Source organism: Xiphophorus maculatus, chromosome 5 (genome assembly GCF_002775205.1).
Source record: "Xiphophorus maculatus strain JP 163 A chromosome 5, X_maculatus-5.0-male, whole genome shotgun sequence".
Classification (NCBI taxonomy): domain Eukaryota; kingdom Metazoa; phylum Chordata; class Actinopteri; order Cyprinodontiformes; family Poeciliidae; genus Xiphophorus; species Xiphophorus maculatus.
Window position 1 is genome coordinate 17,247,021 of NC_036447.1, and position 23,618 is coordinate 17,270,638.

The 23,618-nt window shown below is 37.3% G+C and overlaps 1 protein-coding gene across 4 annotated transcripts; it reads right to left on the reverse strand.

Moving 5' to 3' along the window:
- Positions 1–556: 556 nt before the first annotated feature.
- On the reverse strand, positions 557–22,815 carry LOC102229937 (testis-expressed protein 2-like). Of its 4 annotated transcripts, none has more exons than XM_023334050.1 (13): positions 22,640–22,815; positions 21,772–21,860; positions 10,767–12,274; positions 9,568–9,768; positions 8,988–9,324; positions 8,632–8,873; positions 8,291–8,455; positions 7,951–8,050; positions 4,456–4,582; positions 3,570–3,683; positions 3,057–3,266; positions 2,515–2,635; positions 557–2,254 (listed from the first exon to the last, which is right to left on the reverse strand). In XM_023334050.1, exons 3-13 carry the CDS (start codon positions 12,249–12,251, stop codon positions 2,135–2,137), a joined length of 3,222 nt encoding a protein of 1,073 aa, XP_023189818.1. In that variant the 5' UTR covers positions 12,252–12,274; positions 21,772–21,860; positions 22,640–22,815; the 3' UTR covers positions 557–2,134. The 4 variants fall into 4 exon arrangements, with proteins under 4 accessions (XP_023189818.1, XP_023189819.1, XP_023189817.1 ...); XM_023334051.1 differs by having other exon boundaries at positions 3,570–3,677; positions 21,772–21,863; XM_023334049.1 differs by having other exon boundaries at positions 21,772–21,863.
- Between the last annotated feature and the right edge of the window lie 803 nt (positions 22,816–23,618).

Genomic DNA, 23,618 nt, shown 5'->3' on the forward strand with positions numbered 1-23,618 from the left:
CTGGGTTTGCATATGTCTAGATATATGCATCCATACCTCCATACCCACTCATGCATTAGCCTCAATTTATATACACATTTGTGCTCTCACCCACATTTCTGTATCTTGAGGAAATTACCTATTTCCTTTTAAATTGTATTAAATTTTAACTTCGTTTTAACTCCTCATTTAACCTGTCCCATAATTTTACAATTCTGAATTGAAATACAAAATGTATGCAAAAGTATTTTAATTACTAATGGCCTTATTCAAGTAATTTGTAGTATGAATAGTTTTCCAAGTAAAGTACTAGACTGATGACGGCATTAAGGTCTTAATGTAAAAAGTCATCCATCAATGCAGAAGCTAAATGTTGCAACTTAAATCATACAATTTTCTTCATAGTTGTAGTTGCTCGTCTGTGTCTGCTGTAGCATTCTATATTACAGCAATTCTGAAGAAGCCTCTGACTGAGGACCCTCATGTTTACGCAACAATTTAGGAATAAAGATGTATATAAAAAAGGCATGAGAACAAATTCAGAAGGATAAATTGTAAGCCAAACAACAACAAAGGCTATCATTAACAGATTTATTTTTGCTATATAAATAAGGCAGATACATGTGGAATCATTTTCGGCCTTTATAATATTTGAATATTGGCCTTAAATTACATTGTCAGACATAATTAATAATTCACAGATACAAATTACACATCTTTATTAATATTTCCTCAAAAATCTTGTTTCATTCTCATAATACCAAAAAGTCAAAAAAACTGAAGCCAGAACCCACTTTAAGCATCTTCAAAAGGCCATGTAAACTGGAAACCAGACAAAAAGTAAAGGAAAATTACCAAGATAACTATTGTCACAGTGATTCAAAGAACTAAAATGAAACCAAACTGTAAGAACTTCTGTAAACAAAGTTGATGCAAGTCTGCACACACTCTTCAGTAAGAACCTACAAAGCTTTATTGATTTAAGCACACAAAAGAATCTGACTCTAAAGGACTTTGGCTTAGAAACATTTCTTCAGAAAATGGAACCTGTAGCTACATTCTTGGCAAGAAATATGCTTTCTGTGTTGAGTGTACCGTCTGTTTACATACAGTATGGCAGGTAGTTTTAAAAAGCACCTTCCAAGTTGGTCAACAACATTCTCTCCCAATATCAACATCAACATGTGCTGTATGGCAAAAATGCATCAGGTGCTACTTCATTAGCTTTGCTGACCATCTGGAAAAAATGTGCAAAGTAAGATCGTGTTTGTCATGAGGGCAGGGAAACGAAGTTTGTGCAATTGTTTGCATAACCCAGCCTAACTTGATCTGGGTAAAAACTGTTTTCAGGTACCAAAGCAATGGACCCAAAAGCCTCCTGATATACATTCAACCAAATTCTAGAGGCATTGTACTCTTCAGGTACACATTTTTATATAGTCTCTTAGTCTATGAAGCACTTGTTGGCTTTATTCTGCTTGTGCAATAAACATATATAGAATTTCCAAGGCAGATCATATCCTTACTACTTCAGCTGTGCGGTATTAACATACAGTTTGATAAGAGCATCAGTGGTATTAAAATAAAATTAAAAAACAAAGTTTTGGCAGTTGTACGGGGTGCTCAGGTCTGGTCACAACAAATAAAAGTAAAAATACTGTATATTAATAACTGATCATAAAAAAAGGTTTCAGATCTCCTGCAAAATAAACAGAACATACAGTGCTCCTCTTCATGTTCGGTCAGCTAACTAACTAAGGTATCTGGTGAATGCATCTCCATCTTTCTGATTATAGGACATATTTACAATAATCAGAGTATTTTCCTACTCATTACCTTGAGCACTGGAATCAGCTAAGAGCCAACCCATGGTTCACTTTCAAATAACCGTTACTCATCAATGAGTTCCTTACATTAGAGAGTACTAGTTAACATAGCAGCAAGCAACATGTTGCCATTAGTTTCTACTTGGTCACCTTAACCTGGTTCCTAGAAAACTGTAGCATTTCTTTTCTGGTAGGCCAGACAGTGGCTGATTGTGGGGGAATGTCTTTCTCTCACAACAGTGCCTGAAGAATTTGGCTTGAACTTTCATTATGAAACTCCAGAAGCTTTAGACAATACTGTAAACAAACTCCAAGGCTGATGGCTGCTGTCAGGACAGCTTCTCGATTCCTGGGAAGCTGACTAAGGGTCCGCCAGCTGTTCGATGGTCCATGGCAGAGTGCATTAAAGTCAGCCACACGTCATCCATGTTTGGCATTACAAGGATTTTCTGAAAAAGGACAGAGAATAATACAGTTTTTGTGAACATTTTGTGTGTCTTGCCAGGAGTATGACTGATGCAGTTATAATTTGAGTGACCTAAAGGTTTTAAAAAGCACACAAGTAATACTTTATGGATTATCTCAGGAATGAATTTGCAGTACATCAACAGTTGTAATGTGAAACATTTATGTATTTTTCCTTTTTTACAATTCTAGAGGGCCAATTTGTACTATGTGTACTTTTGAAAGTCACTTTATACAATACTACCTGGAATTCCTGGTACAGTTTTTTCTCAATCCAGTCTGTAACATGAAACAGAGTCACTTCTCTTTCCCCAAGTTTTGGTCGAGCCTTCAGTTCCAAGTGAGGTGGTATCCTAAAGCCATACCTTCAGAAGAAAACATTCAAAATCATTCACTTTCAAAAATTTTGAATTTCTACTGTACAATACCTTTTAAACAAAAAAAGCCTTTACCACCAGGGGGCAGACATACAACCCTTAAACTCTAAACAGGTGTTTGTATAGTAGAATGCAATTACTTGTTCTCACAACAAACACATCTTGTTAATTTCTCTTCATTTATAAACACAGATTTGTAATTTCAGCAAATCCTTGCAGAAATGGAGGGACGATAACACCATTAGGAGTCATCTTAAATCCATTTATTCACTTGATTTCTTTGATCTGTAGGAAACAAACTGATGATGAAGATGTAACAATTTACCCCCTTTGAACAAAATATGGATGTTTGCTTTGGAGACCATCCTACTGAATATTGTAACAGTAAGACGATTCTTCCTTTACATACCAAATCCTGTCAGTGGGAGGAGGAGGAATGTTGACAGCTAGAGTTCCTCTGAGTTGCTGAACCTCCACAGTGAGGAGGAGGGGTGTGTTGGACACTTCCTCCAACTTTTTTTTGATGAACTCTGTCTCAGTGGCCTTCTGAAAGTATTTGGATTTGGCAATCTTGTCCACAAAGCGCATAATCTTGCTCGATCTACGTCCACCCACTAGACTGCATTCAACAAAAAGAAGGAAATAAGTATTATTCACTTGTGTTTTTTCTTTAATGAATTGATTTTTCATTCCATAATTAAAAATCAACTGTCTGGCTTATTATTCATTTATTTATTGCGAAGGCTTTGGTCATTGCCATTCTAGTTGTGTTTACTGCCTAGTCAAGTTTGTGTGGATTATTATGTTATGTCATGTACGCATTTTTACAAAGACATCGAACAAGGTATTACATTACATAACAAAACTGTAATTAGGAAAACTACATGCGTAAACAGAAAGTATTACACAAGCTTAGTGGTACCTTTCTGATCCAACTGAATCATTTGAGATGTCCGCGTTGTCTTCTTCATCTGATGAACCTGCACTTGATGACTCTTCATCACTAGCAGAAAGGCAGTAGGTCCGAGGCCTGTGCCTGGGAGCAATCAAAAGCCAAAACGGATCAGGGCTACTACATACATACATATTTGGATATATGAGAAATAAACACAAGGCAGCCAGAAGTTGCACCAGACCGAATGTTATATCTTGAACAACAAGCTTAAAAGCATAACTTGATGATCACCAAATCAAGGATATAAGTTGAACTCTGGTTTAGTAGTCTGAACACAGCAGGTTGGGGACTTATCAAATCAGCACCGAATGGAGGGATTTTAGATAATTACTGACCCTCTCACTTTTCAAACCAATCTTGTCACCACAAAACCTTATATAAAAGAGCCATGAAGTGATTGTGAAGACTTTTTATGGTTTAATTTTGATTAAAAAGATGTGATTAGGTATCATTCTCTAGCCATACAGAAAAACATGCTTCAAACTATCACCATTACAGAAGCGACGTCAATCTCCGATATTCCGGCTTTTAATTACTTAGAAGTAATTTATCAGATACATTTTGAAAATATGAAGAACAAAGAAATAAATTACTGAACACATGAAGGCATTGGTTAATTGTACATTTAGGTTGAATGTTAAGCCGAACTCACCAAAGGAAGAAACATCCAATTAACAGCCGTAGAAAAGTAGAAGTCAAAAAGAAGGAGAAGCAGGAACAAGAACAAGTTTTAAAGGAGGGAAGGAAAAAATTTGTAAAAAATTAGAGAAACAACAATTTCCTAGATTGAGACAAAAATGCAGCCAAAACTGTTCTGAAATGTTTAAGTAAAGACAGTTGTCCTCCATTTTACCCATCTTTGCCAAATTCCCCCAAGCGGAGACTCTCTTCCTCCTTTCCCAGTCGATTAAGAATCATCTTGGTTTCCAGAGTCATCAGGAAGGAGCCGTTGTAGGAGATCTCCAAATCAAACCAGAGACCTAATAAATATAAATAATTCATTAGAAATGTGTATGGTGGTCCAGAAGATATGAGATAAATATAAAGCAACACTCCTCCCACTCTACTGATTTGGATGAATTTGTTCAGTCACCCCGACTGACAATATGCCCTGTAAGCACAGGCGACTGATGCACATGAACACTGTTTTACAGATTTTTTACAGTCAGTATTATTGGATATTTTTAAAGTAAAACGCAATGTTTAAGTTGTCATTGATTAAACCTGGATAAATACAGCAAGAATACTCTTTTTGCCAAGTGTAAAAAAATACGAGGACAATGGACCTGCCAAAAATTTGCGAACTTATTTGCCTGTCTTTTAATGTGGCAATTGTGCAACACTGTTTATGACATTTAGCAGCATGTTAATGCTGTTAAATGTCCCATTGGGAGATAAATAACTCAATATTACAGAACTGTTTATCCACCGTTACCCTGAGCAGTCACGACAGGCTTTTCGGATGGGGAGTAGCTGAGAAGAAACTACTCTGTAGCTTCTTCGCAGCGGACAGCAAGAGGAGGAGAGAGCAGCATGCACAAAGGCATGATTGACAGCACTAAGATCCTTTTCACTGATTATCGCATACTATACTTTCAACAAATATGTACAAACATTTTTTTAATAAAATCTACATATTTAAGATATTTTTTTGATTCATTACATATATTTTCTGTAGCCCTCAAGTTCTTTTGATCAAACTTTTGGTTTTTGGCCCTAATGACAAAAAAAAATGGATGTCACCAACATCCAGTCACAATGACTGATTTAATAGCGTTACAGATATATTTCCGTTGAATTTTTCGATTAGGCAGAATTATGTCCTCATTTTTTTTGTAAAAAAAAAGCAGGTATGAGGTGGGCTGTGCAAAGTTATAGTTTATGTTTCTACCACTTGATGGCAGCAAATTTTGACAAATAATAAATCAATAAAGAGTGAGAAGGTAAACTTGTATGTACAGCCATTTAGATAACCTAATATTAAAACAGGCATTTAGACCTATATATTTGGTTTGCCACTTTCTCTGCCATTAAGAAAACATAACTTCATTGGATGTCACTGCTAGCAATAGCTTAAAGACAATGCTATTCAACTGGGTTAGCTAGTACATAATTAGCATTTCCGCCTCTAGCACTCTATAGAGGTTTGACAAAATCCAAATAAATAAAATGAAGAATTAATAATAGTATTGAAAACAAATTAAACAATTTAAAAACCGTTTAAAGCTGATGAGGTTGGATCAGCAGCAGATAAGAATGGACCTTGTTTTCATACAGAATTATGAAGCAAGGTGAGCCAGATAAAAGAAGTCAGAAAAGAGGAATGGAAAAACAAAGAGGAACAGAAAGTAGAGAGAAAAAAAATCAAAGTCTGAAGAAAACAAAAGACAGAACTGAAGGTCTGGCAAAGCAGTATGTAAAAATAGATGAAAAAACTCTTTAAAGCAGTCAGGCAGGATGAACAAGTTTGCTCTGCTCAGACTGGTGGGTTTTGACTGACTGTGAAACTGGTAGAGGAGATTTGCATTGCACATAGTTCAGCTTGCTAAATTTGGAGAGTTCTACCTGGCTTGGATCGAAAATTAATGAGAACTGGTGTAAAGAAAACAACAATACATTGCAAAAAAACCCCAAACGTCTCAAATAAATTTTATCCACAAGTATAGGGGTTTATGTTAGACTAACATCTCTTGAGTGTGTCTATATCTATGTTCTGACTAAGAGGAGAACAATGGTCTATGTTTCATGAATGAATTTTATATGGCATTTCAGGTCACACTGTTTGAAACCATAAACAAAAGCAGTTGCCATTTTGGTTAGTGAAGAAATCAACTCTTACTCTCATTAAAGGGTTATACGAGAGCTGTGGCAATAAAAATGAGGCAGTGACTCATGGTGTAGAGAAGAACAGTGAAAACTGAGACATAGAGAGAGTATACCCACAAAGAGGAAGATAAAATGGAAAATGAATACAGAATGCAGAAAAAACAACAGAGCAGAAAATATACATGTGGTGATGAAAAGACAGACTGTATGGAATAATGACAAAACAGCAGCAAAGCTTAATCCTGCTCTGAGTCTGAATGTTTTGAAAAAAATGTAAAACTATTTCTGAAATTATAATATGCTATAACAATAGTAAATATAATATTACACTATTATTGGTGTTTTTGTTCATCTTTTCTACATATATATTTTTTTAGCATTATGTGATCTTTTTTGTGTGAACTCCTACACCTGATACTGCTGTTGCACCTGAATTTTTCCTCTGCAGGACAATAAAGGCTGTTTCTATTAAATGTGTTACCATGTTTTTTTGTTTGTTTGTTTTTTTTTTAAAAAAAGGTTCACCAAGACTTTAGTAACTCCAAATTATCAACACTTTTTTGTGTTTAGTCAAAATTCAAGTCTCATATTCTCAGTACAGGCTTAAGCTTTACATATTAATTACACAGGCACACATCCTGGTTATGCGTTTATGGCCAGTCTGTACTGCACCCAAAAAACTCTGACCTGCTCACACTGCAGCATATTTCTGTCAATTGTACGGTAATTTGAGAATCTATATGAAATTATTTACACTGCATTGTAAAATCTTTTACATTCTGCAACACACCCAACCATGCAAAGCTTCTAAAGCGATAGCAAAGGACAACATAAAACAAAGCCCTGAGGTACTCTTGGTCGGACAGTGACGATGTAACAGCAACCTTAGATAAGACAAACGGTTGTACTTTAAACACACACAAGAGCAATGTTTCTCTGACCTGACTGCCTGATAAGCTCCAAAGCATACATTACTGAACTTGTACTTAAAAAAAACCCAAATGTTTTTAATGGGTGAAACTGTTCTGAATGTCTGGTGAATTCAGAAGTCACAAAATGTTTTTGTCAGTATATTTATACACTTTCTGTTCTAATAAAGGATAACTATTTTATGACCAGTAAAACAAGCAAGAGTATTATATATTCTTACTTTGAATTAATGCAGCTTAGGTATGATGGGCATTTCAAACAAATTTTCAATGGGAGCCTGTTAGAGTGTTGCACACACTGGGGTAGCTTTGTCAAAGCAACTGTTCAAAAATATTTGCATATGGAAAGATAAGCCTGTGACAATGTTAAATGAGGAACACTGCGGGACTCAAAACCTGATAATGATATAACACATTAAATTCAAAATCTGCAACTTGGTTACAAACCAAAAAGAAATAAGGTTATCTCTCCTTGACGTGCGTTATCACAGAGCGGATATAGATTGAAATGTTTGTGGAAATGTGTGATTAACTCCTGGTCAGAGACATACTATGAGTGTATGTCTGTGTGTGTAGTGTGGTCCATCTCTTGCCTCGGGAGTCAACGGAAGGTGCAGATGCTCCAAGAATTCTGGGAGTGCTTGTCCCCATGTCCAGTTCTGTCAGGGTGAGCTCATTCATGAAGTAAGGCAGCTGAAAGAGACCCAAGCATACAGTCTGAACCTCCATCAACAACTACACTTCATCAGGTAAATGCTTGTAAACACAATGCCACGTGAATCAGCCATTCACATCAGAGCAGCTTAATGCCTTTAGCCATCTGTATGCAATAAAGATGACTTACTGAAGTTCAAACAGGACATTAAAATGGGAAAGAAAGGGAATTTTTTGCACTCTAAGAACAAAAGCTTTCCCAGATCTTGTTACACTCACTCGTATCTTGCTGAGCTTCATCTGAATCTTCTTGGAGACTTGTTCACACCAGTAGGGCTCAGTCAGGAAGTCCCAGAAGAGTCTGCCAAGGGCTGCGTTCACCCAGGCAACAGAGTCCTCTTCCTGTCCCTTGGGCTGCTCCGGAGCTGATGTATTGCTCTGAACCTAAACACAAAGTTCCCGTTAACAGGAGTATGAAACATTCAACTTGATGCATTTTATTATGCTCCTCCACCATTCATGTTATGAACACACAAACTGCAAATGAGGTGACAGGTTTATCGCCTTAAAAAGAGAACTAAATATTTTAAGCTTATAAAAAGATAATAAACTCGCTATACCTTTTTATCAACTCCAGGGCTGCTCTGCGGGCTCTGAGCAAAGCCGGCAGATGTGAGATTGTCTGCCTGGTGGTTTTGCAGCAAGGAGGCCATGTACACACTGTATTCTAAAAACAGCTTGCTCCTGGAACTCCCTGATAATGTCAGGGAGCTTGTGGTGTCTCTTGACTTGAACAGTGGTGCCATGGCTTCGTCGCTAGAGGTGCGGCTACTTCTGGGGCTGTGACAGTCTGAGATTGTGGCTGTAACAAATTACAGATTACCATCTTAAATTATCCTAACTGGGATTTTGACTTAAGGATTAAGAAAATGATCAACAGACAAGTCCTAGTAAATAAATAAATAAAGTCTCTGACCTTTTGTACTGATCCCAACAGAAGGTCTTTTCTTCATATTCACTCTGACGTTAGAGGCTGAGAGGAAGCGCTGAAACCAATCCTCTTTCTCCCTCCCCGTCCGCCCAAACAGGAAGATGGTCAACTCTCTTTTGAACAGGGAGGACCGCCGGTCCTGTGCTTCACTGGTTCCCTCTTGATTAATCCCAGCACTCAAAGTCTCGCCATCCTCCAACCTGCCCTCATCTGGCTCATCTATCTTTGACATGAAGTCATCTTGTCTCCCAAGTTCAATGCAGATGGGATATTTTTTGTTCCATACTCTCTTTTTGGCTAGATTTAAAGGTGTTAAATAGACCTGAGGGAAGATTTGTGGGGGGTGAGGGGAAATAGACTTCTCAGGTCATCATATATTTATTATTTTTCCAAAAAGCTAATATCATTGCTATAATTTCAATGGAAGTTATCACATAGTCAGCTATTATTTGCAGATTTGCTTTTTATAGAGTTTATGAAAAGCTTTAAAGATAATCTTCAAAGGTGTAGGGATGTTTAAGATTATATATTGAAAATATGGTAAGACAGTAGTGTGAAAGCATACCTTGCTGTTGCGAAGGTCATATATCTTCTGACTGACAAAGCTCACATCAGGCTTTGGTTCGCTGTGTCCAGCACGGCGGGAAATGTTGTGGTTGGGTTTGGAAAGACGAATGATAGAGCCCTCAAGGCGAACAAACACAGACTGAGTAAGTGTGGCATGGTATGTCTCTGGGTCGTAGTTCAATATCTCATTCATCCAGCCCTGAAAAAATAACATATCAGTTTAATATAGATGATGCTTTAGTGCGCTATATTGGAGCTGAAATCAGAAAATTGCAAACTATTAACCCAAAAACCCTGTTAAATATCAACAGAGTCTTTGCCCAAGGACCAAGACCACATCTAAAAGTTGCAGGACATCAACCCTTAAGGACTGGTGTTGAGGACTCTTACATAGAGGATCGTAAAGAGTCTTTGCTTTCCCTCTACGCATACAAGTGCAGGCCATTTACCACTACAGCTATTTTACTAACACAGATCACAGCACTGTAGATTGCAGCTGAAATGAGGAGTTAAAAACAGAGAGCTTTTTTTTTTATTTGTGGAGAGGCTGCTGGTCTGTTAGGACAAATGCTGCAATGCAGCAGGCAGTGGCTTGGAGACCTAACTTCCAACTCATGTTTATCTTCACCATATCAGCTCCAATTCCAGTTGGAGAATGACATCACTATTTTACTTACTGAGAAATCAGTGAGCATGAATGGGGAGTTTGGTATGCAATTAGTAACAGCCCTCTTTTCACAACTTTTGACTGTTCTTTTTTTACACATTTATCAAATTTAAATGTAAATGAACACAGTAGTAAATTATTATACAACTCTAAATAAATATACAAAGCTGCAAGAAAAATGTTAATACATGCCTATTAAATTTTATCTAGCTAAATTCAGTCACAGTTGCCATGTTTTATTAAAAAAAGAAAGCATTTCATTATTGCAATTATTTTCTAAATATTTTAATCCTATTATCTGACCAGTTTAAAATATTTTTAATAACATAATTAACCAAACTGCTCAATAATGTGGCAACTCAATCTAGTTTTGTGATACCACATTCAATATAAAAAATGCATTTTTTTAGCGTACAGGACACTGAATGATCTCTGCATGTTCTTAAAATTATATATATTAAAAAACTATTGTGGAGCTGAAAAATGGCAAAAGCATAGAAGAATAAAATAATAAAGTGGAAATAACCGACCTTGTATGTTTCTGGCTCTTTGACGTCCAACCTGATGATTTTCGACAGTTTTCTTGAATGTCTCTTTTCAAGTCCACGTGATTTTGGCCCTGTGAGCCAAACAACACCGATGGCCAAAAAGAATCCTACCCCAATCCCAAATAGCATTCCTCTAATATAGCCTGGAATTGGCAATACAAAGCATCCATAGACCAGAAGAGTAAGGAAAGCGAGAGTATAGTATGGCACATTAGGTGCTTGCTCACACACTTCACATTCATCATCATTGCTTGGGTCCAAACTACCACTTTGTGGGAGTTGACTGCCAGCTTGAGTAGTAGCAGTTCCTTCATTACCCTCACCCTCTGTGTCAGTGCAAGTCTCAAAGTCTTCACTGTTCAAAATGCAAAAGTCCTCCTCCTCCTGTTTTGCCAGTGCAGACAAGGAAAGTAAAGATAGTTTGTTGGGGCTTTTAGTGTCAGCAGAGGGCTCATCAAGTGATTCGGCTCCAACAGAGGTCCAGCTGTTGGGGCTTTCTGCCTGAACGTCAACTCCATCTTCCTCTTTGATGCAGTAGTTGTTGTTGCTCTCCTGGTTCCTACAGACAGAACTGATGGTGGAGAGTTCTGTGGCACTGGCAGAGAGCCCCTTAGGCCGGTAAATGCCACCACCACTCTTTTCATCCATGATCTTGCTGAGAAGCTGGAGTGGTTCGGAAATGGCTTCCGTGAGACGCCGCTTAGTGTCTTCAAATCGTGCTTCGACTTCCGAGACTTTAAAGAAGCTTCGGTTGTCTGGCGACACCAATGGCGAGGGGGGGGCAGTTTTAGAGTCGTTAACTGATGCCAAGGCAGCAGACGGCATCCTTGACTGTGCAAATTGCTTTAAGAGATTCAGGTTAAGACGAGAATCTGGAAGACGGTACGATGTGGAAGAAGAGGACGAGTCTTGGGATGTATCTGACGATAAAGATTTGACAAGATTTTTCATGAGTTGTCTGTGTCTAACTGAGGATGTCGGAGCAGAGGTGGGCCCTTCACGGGACTCAGTGTCTGAGGAAGATGACTTTGCCCAGGTCAAGGTGGAGGGAAAGCTCAGAGATTTTATGGGAGAAGAATTGGCAGATGAGGCCTTTTGCTCAAGGACATGTGAAGACAGAGTTTGTGTAGGAGAACGGTTAGAGTGATTACTTGAACTGGGAGAAAACCTAGAGGAATCAGGCATGACAGCAACACCAGCTGCAGAATCCAGAGATGCCCCGTCAAACATTTCCTCACTTGCTTCCAGGGCCGTCACGATATTAGAGTCGTCCAGAGGAGCTGAAGCTGTAGGACAGGCTGTGATGAACAGACCATCTTCCTCCTCTTCTTCCTCCTTTCCAAGAGCTGAGAAGTGGATGGTAATGGCCTCCTTTGATGGTGATCGCTGGACATGGAGTTTAGGGGCCGCGACGGATGGCTTTTTATCTGTGGATTTCGCTCCATGGCTAGGATACTGGCTGGTCATTTCAGTACGGCCACTGAGTCAGTCTGCAAAAAATAAATAGAGTTTAAGTGAATATTCAAATATTTGGATCCATTGAAATGCAGTAATGCCAGACGAGTGTGACTCATCTCTACAGTTGTACCAACAAACATCACAGAAAACTTTAACTGAAAGACAAAGAAATTATAGAATTGCCTTTCATAACCAACATGTTAATGTTTTTGTTAAGTTTAAACTTGTAGAGGACATATAGGCTGAAAAGAAAGCTCTAAATAAAGCCAAATAAAGAAACGTAATAGTCAAGCAAAAATAGACAGAATATGACCATGGGTATCTACTGTCTGAAGGGTATGTGTGATGAGTCCAAGTAAAAAATACTGTAATAAAATGCCACTTATAAAATATTTAATAACTAAGCCAAAAATAACAGCCAAATTCTTAACAGGTTTTCACCCATCTGACAAGGCAAAAATTAAATCAAATCTGTAATAAAAAATGCTAAGTTATCAAAACAGAGTATTATTGCAAAGCCCTTTCCTTGAGATTAGTATTTGCTTTAAGGTTTTAATAGCTTCCCATCGACGTTTAGTGAGGCTGAGAAAAAAGGCCAAAACTCTCAAACAGATTAAAAATACAAATTCATATTCAAATTTTTAGCTCTATTTGCATCTTTGTGACGTCCTCTGGAGAAAATAAGAGTTCTGCTAATAGCATGTTGACATCTGGCATTCATGTCCTTGTGTTTTGTCTAGGCTGTGGAGGCGGCAGGTCACACTGGCTCACTCATTTACAGACTCCACTCACCCACTCATTGTCACATGGGTCATGAGTGAGCTCGTTACGAGGTCAGGCAATCTGCCAGCCACCTCTATCCCTGGTTAGCCAGCTTTTGGTGCACTGCAACACAATGAGCCATTGTAGTAGGCATTTGGAATTGGATAGCATGTCAACACAATTCTGAAAATCTCCAACAGCATCCTAAAAAAAAGAAAAAAAAGCAGGATAAAGTTGGACTTGATGTTTATCTTCTGATAAAACCAGAACCTGACAACACTGAATAGCAAGTAAATTAAAACTTAAAACTTTTAAATGTAGCTTATCAGAAGCCACATTAGAAGTGAGTTGGCCAAACTGTTATATTGTCCCATTCTTTACTTTCAAAACACATTCACAGTTTAAATAAATATGAACTAAAATTTGGGTTTTGGATGTGGGTTACCACTTCCTGCTTTAAGCTTTTTTGGGAACTGAACACACTTAATGAATGGATGCCATTTCTACATACTTGAACAGTTACACTGTTCATTCTGATAATCATAACATTGGATTTCAGTGTTATCTGTGACAATTTACAAACTTAAGCACAACATAAAAGGAAACCCACTTTGTGTTTCTACAATTGATGTTCATTGATGTTTTCAACATACTGATCACAATGTGTACAAGTACATGGAGACAGAACAAATTACTGGACCTGGGAAGTATCAAAATACTCAACTAAAGTTTCAACTGTGCTTAGCAAAAATGGAGGGAATTATTCAAATATAAATAAGAGTAATATGAAATGTCTTGGGTTTTTATAGAAATAATAAAAAATACAAAAATCTCTTCCAAACAGCCATACAGTTAAATGCCAGTCATATTGAAACACATAACCTGCTTATGTTGGGAGATTCTTGATGGGCTGTTGTGCCTCATCTGTTCTCACAGTACAACTTCACAGCCACTCATTAGTAATATCACATTGCTGTCAACTGACATCTAGGAAGTCAATATGTGAATCAAAAACAAACAACCCCCACACTCACCCAACATCATACAGTTTTCCTTATGATGTGATGTTCAGGAACAGCTGACTTACTACAGAGCAGGCTACTGACCATAACATGACTTGTTGTGTCAGTGTGAGATCACTTTAAAAGTCACATTTTTATCAGACTTTTGGGATCTGGGACAAAAGGGAAGTAGAGGAAATGGGCCATCATGTCATGCCATGTACCATTGCTCCACCTTCATCACTCTCTTGCAAAATAGAAGAAATTACAGTGATCTTAACACATAGTTACTACAAGAATTCAGGCAAATATTTTGCTTTTCTACACACAAGCTTTTAAAAAGGTAATACTAACCCCTTAATAAATAACCCAAAAAAGAACATTTACACAGACGCTCATCCATGCAAAGGCTTACCTAAACAGTCATGGCTGAGAAACAAAATGGTGAAGTGCTGCTAGACGTTTAAACCATATTTAACATAGCAAGAACAACTGGAGACAAGCTTTGGAAACCTTTGCTTACAAGGAAAACTCTAATTTTTCCAAGGGATTCTGCCTATGAGACAACAAACAAATAGAGCCTTAAACCCAGCTGTGCTACATAACCCACACTCTGATATTTAAGAGCAATAAGAAAAGATCTATAAAGCTCCAGAAGCTGCAAAAGGGAAGCAGTAAACCTCCCTAAGAGCATAAGGTAATGTTAACAGTTGACAGCCAACCTGCCATAAGAGGAAGAAACCTGCAAAAAACATTTTAGACCGCAGAAGTACAATATATCAAATAGTAGCGGTGCACCGATTGCAGTTTTCACTTTTTAAGAAACTGCTACGTCAGGAAAAAGTGCCATCTGTGGAACAAAAGGGCATCTCTCAGATACATACCAATATATATTTATCTGAAAATGACCAGTAGTTCAAATAGTATTAATCAAATAAGAAAAAAGATAAACGTAAGAAGCAATTCTTACCCATTACAGCTACAAATCCTGACAGTTCTGTAAATGCACCTGAGCTTTAAACAGGAGAACAGGCGGTCAGTTTTCATTTTACAAATCTCAATTATCTTTCTGTGAGGTTATTTCTGGGAGTCACTCTGCTCGTTTCTTGCTGCAAATGCAACATATTAGCTCCTGTAGAGAATCTCAAATGTCATGCTCTGCTGTTTCAGAGGACACCACTGACATTAAGAGGACGCTTGCTGAGAGACGGAAGGCAAACTGCACGAGAAAAACACCAAGCAGAGAAAAGCATGGAAACACTTCAGAGGTTGCCAAGAGAGAGATTAGAGGAAGTCCTTACTTGAATCCTGCCGTTTACTTAGGTTGGTAATGGTTTGTCCTGAGCGTTGGCTGAAAGGGCAACAAATGACGGTCTCGCATCCCAGTGTTCCCTTTAATGCTATGCCAGTATTACAGATGCTCTAGCCATATTAAATGTTAAAGGGTAAAAAATGACAAGACACATTTGAGAATGCTCTCGGAATGTGGTTGAACACTCCCTCATTTTTTTAAACAGGTAGGGTCCAACAGGTTGTAACTCTGGAAAAACCTGAACCTTGATCCCGCTGTCTCTGTTGTACTATGAGAGGCATTTTTATGCATAGTATGTAGGTAGATATCCAACCTTAAAGTATGGGTCAACACAATTAAAAGCAGAGTGGTGAGTCCTAAAACTAAATATCTCTATTCTCAAAACTGTTGTCTTTTCTAGTTCAACAATGGTTGTACTTGAAGGTCACTAGGTATTACTAAATTGTGTAATTGTGATTCAAATGACATAATTTCAGCAGTTTTCCCCCACCACTATACTCCCCGTTGTGCATGTGGCATTTTAATCAACAATTAAATAAGTTGACCAATATTTTGCTGACTTCATGTTGTGGAGACAAACAGAAAGCAGCCAGCTGCCCGACAGTACCGAACCTGTTCTTAAGAATGCTGACAAACTAGTGACACGACAAACTAAAATGTTTTGTGTTGAGATCATCCCAAGTATCAGCTGACTGCAAAACCTTAAGCAACTCCTCCAGCAACATCAGCAGTGCAGTGTCCAGAGAACACACTTCAACTAAATTGTGGTGTATAACCCTACAACGTTTAAGGAAACCATTCAGATCATCAGCACTTTATTTTTAATAATTAGTTTTGGACAAATGAATTGGATTGGCAATACTGTTATTTATCAATGGCTATACAAACCTGGAAAATACTTATAATCCAACTTTTTCAGATGTTTTCTATAGTAAACCTGTCCTTCTATTGTAAAGTGAGATATGTAAATGCCTCATTGTAATTACCATGAAACGGAAGAACTTGCATACTAATGCATCTGTAATAATGGATGACATTTCTTTAACATGATGGCAGCATTCAATCAGCCAACACCAGACAAGATAAGCAGCAAGCTTATCTAACAAAAATGTTATTAAACTAAGGTCAAGGACTGACTAAAAAGTGAGAGATTGAATTAAGTCAAACCACTTCACATCCTAACAGACACATTTTTCTAAATATGGTTTTTATTTACAACATCAGCATTAACTCATCTGAAAATGTGCTTCACTAACTGTACTTAATTTTATCTTTAAAACACATAATTATCACTGTATTAAATACTTAAATATTTTGCAACTGTGAAAGTTAGGGATTCCGTAATTTGTAGTCTCAATACAGCATCAATAAACTGTACATGGAATTAACACTCTTAAGTATTATTATAAGAAATAGCATACAAGTGCTATTTGAAAAGAATATAATGAAATCTAATCGTTATTGCTGTTCTGTGCAGGTTTTTTATTGTTGATGAGAAAATCATAGTGATTTTTATTGAACAAATCAAAACCAAGAAATGCAATGCACTTCTTTTGTGTTACAGTAAAAATCAGATCAAGGTTAGGGACATGATACACAAATGAGAATAACCTGGTATAATAACTAGTGTTATTTGTTCCATTCAAAATGACCACCTCAATTAAAAAAAAAAATCCATATCTCAGTTTTCCTGTTTAATAGGTCATTTGCCAAAAACACAAAGAGCAAAATAAAATCTGAATCAAATCAAAAATCAGCCAGGAGCAGCATGCTGGCTGCATCGTTACATGAAATATTTTTCCACTGAAAGATTTGACAAAAAAACAAAGCTAGACACACTTTCACCTAGAAAGAAAACAACTGCCATTATTATTTCCAACAGGATTACGGAATAATATTTGCCATCTGTTGTGACAGATTTGGACAGTTATCACTTGCCTACAAATGACCAGCATGATAACTAAGTTTCTCAACTATTGCCTGGAATTCCTCAGCTGTTGTGGATTACAACAACATTTTGTGTGGAGCATGTGACAGAGTGTTGACTGAGTGGGAAGTAGAAATCTTCTGATTTAAGAAACTGATGACAGACAGATGGAAAGAATGAAATATGTAACAAATAATCTTTCCATTACCAAGACACTACATGCAGATTAAATATTAGTACTGCTATTGTAAACAAGCAAACAAAACAAAAACAAAAAAATATACACCAAGCTTATTGGTGTATATACCTCAATGCATTTCAGACCATGTCAGATCAGGAGCCTAGATTTGTTGGTGTCAAATAATGAGCTCTTTGCTGAACTGCTTAGACACATCAACAAGCCCTCATTATTTTTGCATGAATGCCTTTAGCTGCAGAGCAAACAAAATGACGTCGGTCAAAGATCTGCCGCCACAGAAACAGCTTTCCCAGAAGCTACTTAAACTGACATGTTTGATAGTTTTAGGTCATCTGGAAAGTAGGAACTTTTGATAAGTGTCGACACCTAAAATCATCTGTTAGGAAGCGAAACTAATCCATTATCAGCTGAATAATCCTGTAGGTCACTTAAGAACATGGCAGCGTCCAGACGAACCTCTTCAGGAGCTTTAGCAACTAAAGTTGACAGAATGAAACTTAAAAAATTAAAACAGGTCTTTTAACTTTTGTTACTTTAAGGTTTGTTTCATTTTTATTTCTACATACTCACATAAAGTCTTCACAAAAAGTATTCTCATTCCTTGAAATATTACTCCCATTCTGTGACTTTAAAACCACAAACCTCAATGTAGTTTATGTGGATCCTCATGTGATACACCATGACTTACATCCACATTTGAAAAACTGTGTAGAGGATCTGTTAACATTGCACATTACCATTATCCCTACATCCCCATTCTCAAAAAAGGTAGTGGCAACATTATACAGGGGGGCACTTTCCCTCAACAGTGACATGGTTGATGAGAAGATGGAGAGAAACACAGAGCTGTTCAACCCGTTAGCTGATGCAAAAAGTTTAGGATGGCATTGGACGTCATCTTCCAGCAGGACATTAAACCCAAACATACAGAGAGAAACAGCAACGTGGTTTAGATCAAAGTATGTTCATGAGTGAGAATGCTGCAATCAATCTCCCCTCTTAAAACCAATGAAGGATCTGTGGCAAGACTTCAAACTTGCTGTTCACAGAAACTCTTAGTTAATTCTGATTGATCTGAATCTATTTGGCAAACAACTACATTTTGTTGGTCTATCAAAATTAAAAATCCAAATATGTTGAAAGTTGTGGTTGTGATGCAACAAAAAGTGCAAGTGTTCAAGGGGAACTAACTAAAAACTTCCAGCTACCTTCCAAATGTAAAAAGAAATACACTGGTGAAGTATTTCAGGCTGGTTCTTGGTTGCAGGAATCCAACAAAATACTCAAAATGGGAATGGTGCTCCTTAAAGAAATTGTCTGCCCATTAACTCCCCTCTGGTCAAAACCACAAGAGCGCAGATCCAACATGCTGCTTTCCTTCCACAAAGACTCCTTTGTTTCTCTAAATAGTTCCCAAGCCTTGCTTAATGTCAACATGCTACATTCATCAAACTCACTAAAATCAGACAATTAAAAGAAAACTACAGACGTTTATGAGATCGTGCAACGGGACAATAAAGCCAAGATTGTTTCCCTTCCTGGTTTAGAGCTGTGGATTTTTCCAGTTTCTAGTTACATTCATCACACCTGCAAAAGCACCGCAATAATCTGTCTCAAGTAATTACAATTTGTGCCACTCAGCTCAGTTCCACAGCAGCAAGCATGTAAGGGCCCCAAGGGACTTCATTCAGTAATAAAAAGCAGTTTCAAAAATGAAATGCAGACTGGATAGCTGCTTTTTCAAATGATGCATATAAATGATGCAGCAAAAACCAAAATGGGATAGCGAATAAAATTCTTCAAATTTGCACTTTATCCAAAACAAACTGAAGTGTGAGAGCACCTCACTGGGGTCTTTGAAAGATCCAATAAAAAGAGCTCAGTTTTAGCTTCATGAGAGACAGAAAACATTCCTCAGGGCTCACATTAAAAGTGCAAATAATAATAATGATCATATCTTAGTTTTCATCTCTATCAGAATTTCTGCTCTCTTGCCATCACTGTGTGCACTCTACTTTAAGTCCCAGAATCCATTAAAGTTTATTTATAGAAACACTATATTTACACATGTCCTCACCTCCTACCTTACGTCTGTCTCTTTCTGTTGGTAACAAGTGATCATTACGCTGATGGGAATGCAAGGGCTGCTGCTGGCAGAGACAGCAGCTAAAACAAGCTGCAAGCTGACAGTGCCACAGTTTCACAAATCCTAAGGAATAGTCCACATATCAGTGATTGGACAAGTGCCTTTACATTTGTATTTAAAGATAAGTAGGCTGATGTTATCCTAGCTCATATTAGAGTGCAAATAAGGCCATGTCAACAAAGATTCATATGCATTTATACAGGTTAGCAAAATTAAATTAATGCTAGACACTGCTAGGCACAAACCTTAAATTTTTATACATTTTGTCACAATTTTAAACCAAAGAGTTCGCCTTCTAACTTATTGCAATTTAGGTGATAATTCAACATAAATGAGCATATAATCATGAAGTGGAAGGAAACAAGAACTTTATTTTAAGAATGTTTCATAACTGAAAATTTGAAAAGTGTGGCATGCATTTGTATTCAGCTTTCTTTGATCTTATACCCCCTAAATAAAATTTTGTGTATCCAACTGGCTTCAGAAGTCACCTGTTTAGAAAACAGACATGCGTACAATAAAATACCCAATAAAACAAATTATGTTAGCTTATATTATAAAGGGATTATATTATAGGATTAATCCCTGGTAATAAGGTGCTGAACCAGGTGTTCTCTCAAGGCCTCCAAGGTTTATTAAGGACAAACAGAGAACAGAGTTAACCATGAAGGCCAAAAAAAACAGCAGGTAAGTGTGGAGAAGCATAAAGTTGAATTATGCCATAAAACAAATACAACATCTCACAGAGAGTTGTTTAATCCATCAATTAAAAACAACGCAGTACAGCTTACATCCAAATTTACCAAAATATGTCTAACCACACAGACAGACTGAGCAAGGTCAACACTTTTTAGAGAAGTTGCCTAAAGAGTCATGTTAACACAAGAGGAGCTGCAAAGATTCACATGTGTAGGGAATGCAAGCACTCTGCAAATGTGGGAATCTGAGAGACATACCCCAAAAGGCTTGTAGCTACAAAACACAGAATCAGATGTCATCTCACAAATAAAAGAAGTTTTTTTAAAATACATTTTCTAATTAATAATTTAATTCATACCACAATAATGCACCACTTTGTCTTGGTCAATAACATAAAGTCCTAAAGATTTTACGTCTTTAGGACATAAACTCCTGTGACGGAGCTTAAAGGTTTATCAATACTTTTGCAAGGAGCTTTAGCTGCACAGGCCTATTTAACAGTACTTTGCAGACAAATGTCGCCATTATTGATTGTAAAGACCTTTACAGAAATATGGACACACCTCTGTGTGCATTTGAGCAAAGTGTTGGACATTGCTCTGATAAAAATAAGTTGACTGCATTCATGTGACAAGGAGTTAGGCCTTATGGCTTTGCATTTTTGTGAAGACTGTCAATTATTTCAACGTGATTCTAAGTTGATATACCATTTAGGTTTTCCAGCATCATCAAGAATAGCTATAAACAGGTTGTCATGTAATTGCAAGATTGGCTTTAAAAAAGGAAAGAGGGATAGAAAATCCCATGCTCTTAGAAAAACAAATCTCCACTTCTATTTCATTCAGTCCAAATGGGGCAAGAGTCAGGAGGCTGAAGAGTATGAAAAGCATGAGAGCCTGAAGCCAAACAGAGTTAGCATATGACAAGAGGATAATATCCCTGTTTTGTAAATCTGGATCAGAGGTGAAAAATAGACCAGAGACAAAAAAAAATTTCACCAAGTGGAAAATACGCAATCTCTTGTGTTGTACACTCAAACGAACAATTTCGTTTACAAATTACTAACTTTTTTTTGTATTGTTGTAACCATTAAAAAAATCTCCTCTTCAGCTCAATCTTATATATATATATATATATATATATATAGTTTTACCCTTCTGTGGTCTGTGCTTAAAGGAAAAAGGCAAGCACACAATTTCCAAAAAAAGAAAAACTGTTCTTTAACTTTTACAAATCTTTTTGGAAAAACAAACATTACTCAACCCCTTTGTATGACTCAAAACTTTATTTTCTCCTTGACAGTAATACCAGGCACAGAGTTTCAACATCATTAGTCTACCTTTTCATTATTCAGAGTCGTGCTTCTCCTTCCTATCATCTCTTATCTACCCTCTCTCTCTACATAGACTTTGCCCCTCTCTGGTCATTTGCAGCACAGGAAGCAGATCAATAACGAGTTCAAATGTACTGGCTAAGTGCTTACCTTGGATACTCGGGGCCATTCAATCCAGCCTGGGACTCGCATCTGCCTATAGTAGAGTCGAGTTTCTCATGCCTGTGGAGCTCAGGGGCCTTCTGAGAAACACATTTGAAAGTAGAAAAAACAGTAATTCATGATATTAATCATTATGCATTCCTGTAAATGTAATGTTTTTGAAAAACTTTAATTGGGTTGGTGCAAATGTCAAATATTCTAGCCGGGTTGTATTCACCACCATTCAAAATGGAGCTTTTGCGATATCGGAACTTATTTTAAGGGGATTTCAATTCTAGGGAATCTAAAAAGTAGAACGTTGCAAGTTACAGTCTGACTTGTACATAAACTTTTTTCCCCCTACACACAAGCCCTGTAAAGTCGGCATTTAAAAATGTTGGTCCAATTTTTTCCTAAAAGAAGCCCTTTAAAGTCAGCAAAATCTGACATTGTAGTGATTCTTGCTTTTGCATTGACAGCGCTGTGGACCACCAACTAGCCGTAGCCATGTGTGACAGGCCAAATAGCTCTCTTTATCGTGTTTATACCCAAATTAATTAATTGATTACATGCGGTAATTATGTGGGCTTTTTTATTCATATACTTGTTTAACCTTTAAATAATCCGTACAACTTTTTGTCAAATCAGTTTGTGGTCTTGAAGCAGCTAGCTCAAGCCAAAAAACGATATAAAGTCCCACTTTTAACCGTCACCATCTAAAACTCGACTTCCAAACAACCGTTAAAGATTTACTAACGCGCAATCAAAATGCGCCAGTCTTGACTTAACTCACAAACGAGTCTTTAAAGTGCTCCTCCGACCGAAACCACTTCACCATTCTCACAAGCTGCTTTAAAAAAAAACAGACGAAACTCACCATGCAGAGGGATCTCCGTTACGGTCTGGATTCACCGAACAGAGCCACGAACGAACGTAAAGATTTGGATACTAAACCGTTTAATATCGTTTACCAGCTCCACGTACGAAGCAGACTTCACGCCTCGTTTGGTCTCTCTCCCCCTGTTGACGAGCCTCTGTCAGTTCCTTAAAGAAAAAAAAAAAACAAAAAACTGTAGAGTTTTACTTTCTCAGACCAGAGCAATCAAACCCGCAGCTGGAATGGTCACATTTTTAATCGTTGGGGGATTAACGATCGACATTTCGATAGAGCGATTGGACATGCCTGCAACAGATGATGCAGATGTAAAATGCAAAGTTACTTTACTGTTACTCCACACTGTCGAAATGAACAGTACAGCATTGTTGAATGCTGCACGTTTATCAGTCAATTCAATATTTTTAATCTAAAAAGTGAAACTCATATGAGAGTGATTTACTTTAAGCATTTAGTGTATTTATATTTGGGCGGTTATAAGCCTCAAAAATTAGGACCCAAATTTCAGCTTTAAAAATAAATAACTACATTTTTAGTTGGTGTCACATTCTGTGTATTAAGTTGCACTACTGGACCAGAAACAATATCTGTATCCTACCTGGGCCAAGAAGAAAATGAACTGGATTGTTACTTGGTATTCCAACCACTACACTGATAAAAGTACATTTGCATTTTATTTAAAAATCAAGGTCCAATTACTTTTCGTATTGGTCTTATGCAATGTTTTACTTTCTGAGAAACTGAATACTTGGAGTAGAGTGGAAAGGCAGAGTTTGCAAGATGCTGGAGGTTCAGTGTGAGACTTTTACAGGCGGTGATAATTTGGGAAGCCTTGTAGGGTTATACATCTGTTGGTCCAAAGTCACAGCAGCCATGACCACATCAGACTTCCTCCTCCAACAAACTATATAGAAATTCTTCCCTCTCTGCCAAAAGTTCCAGCTTAATGACCAAGGAAAAA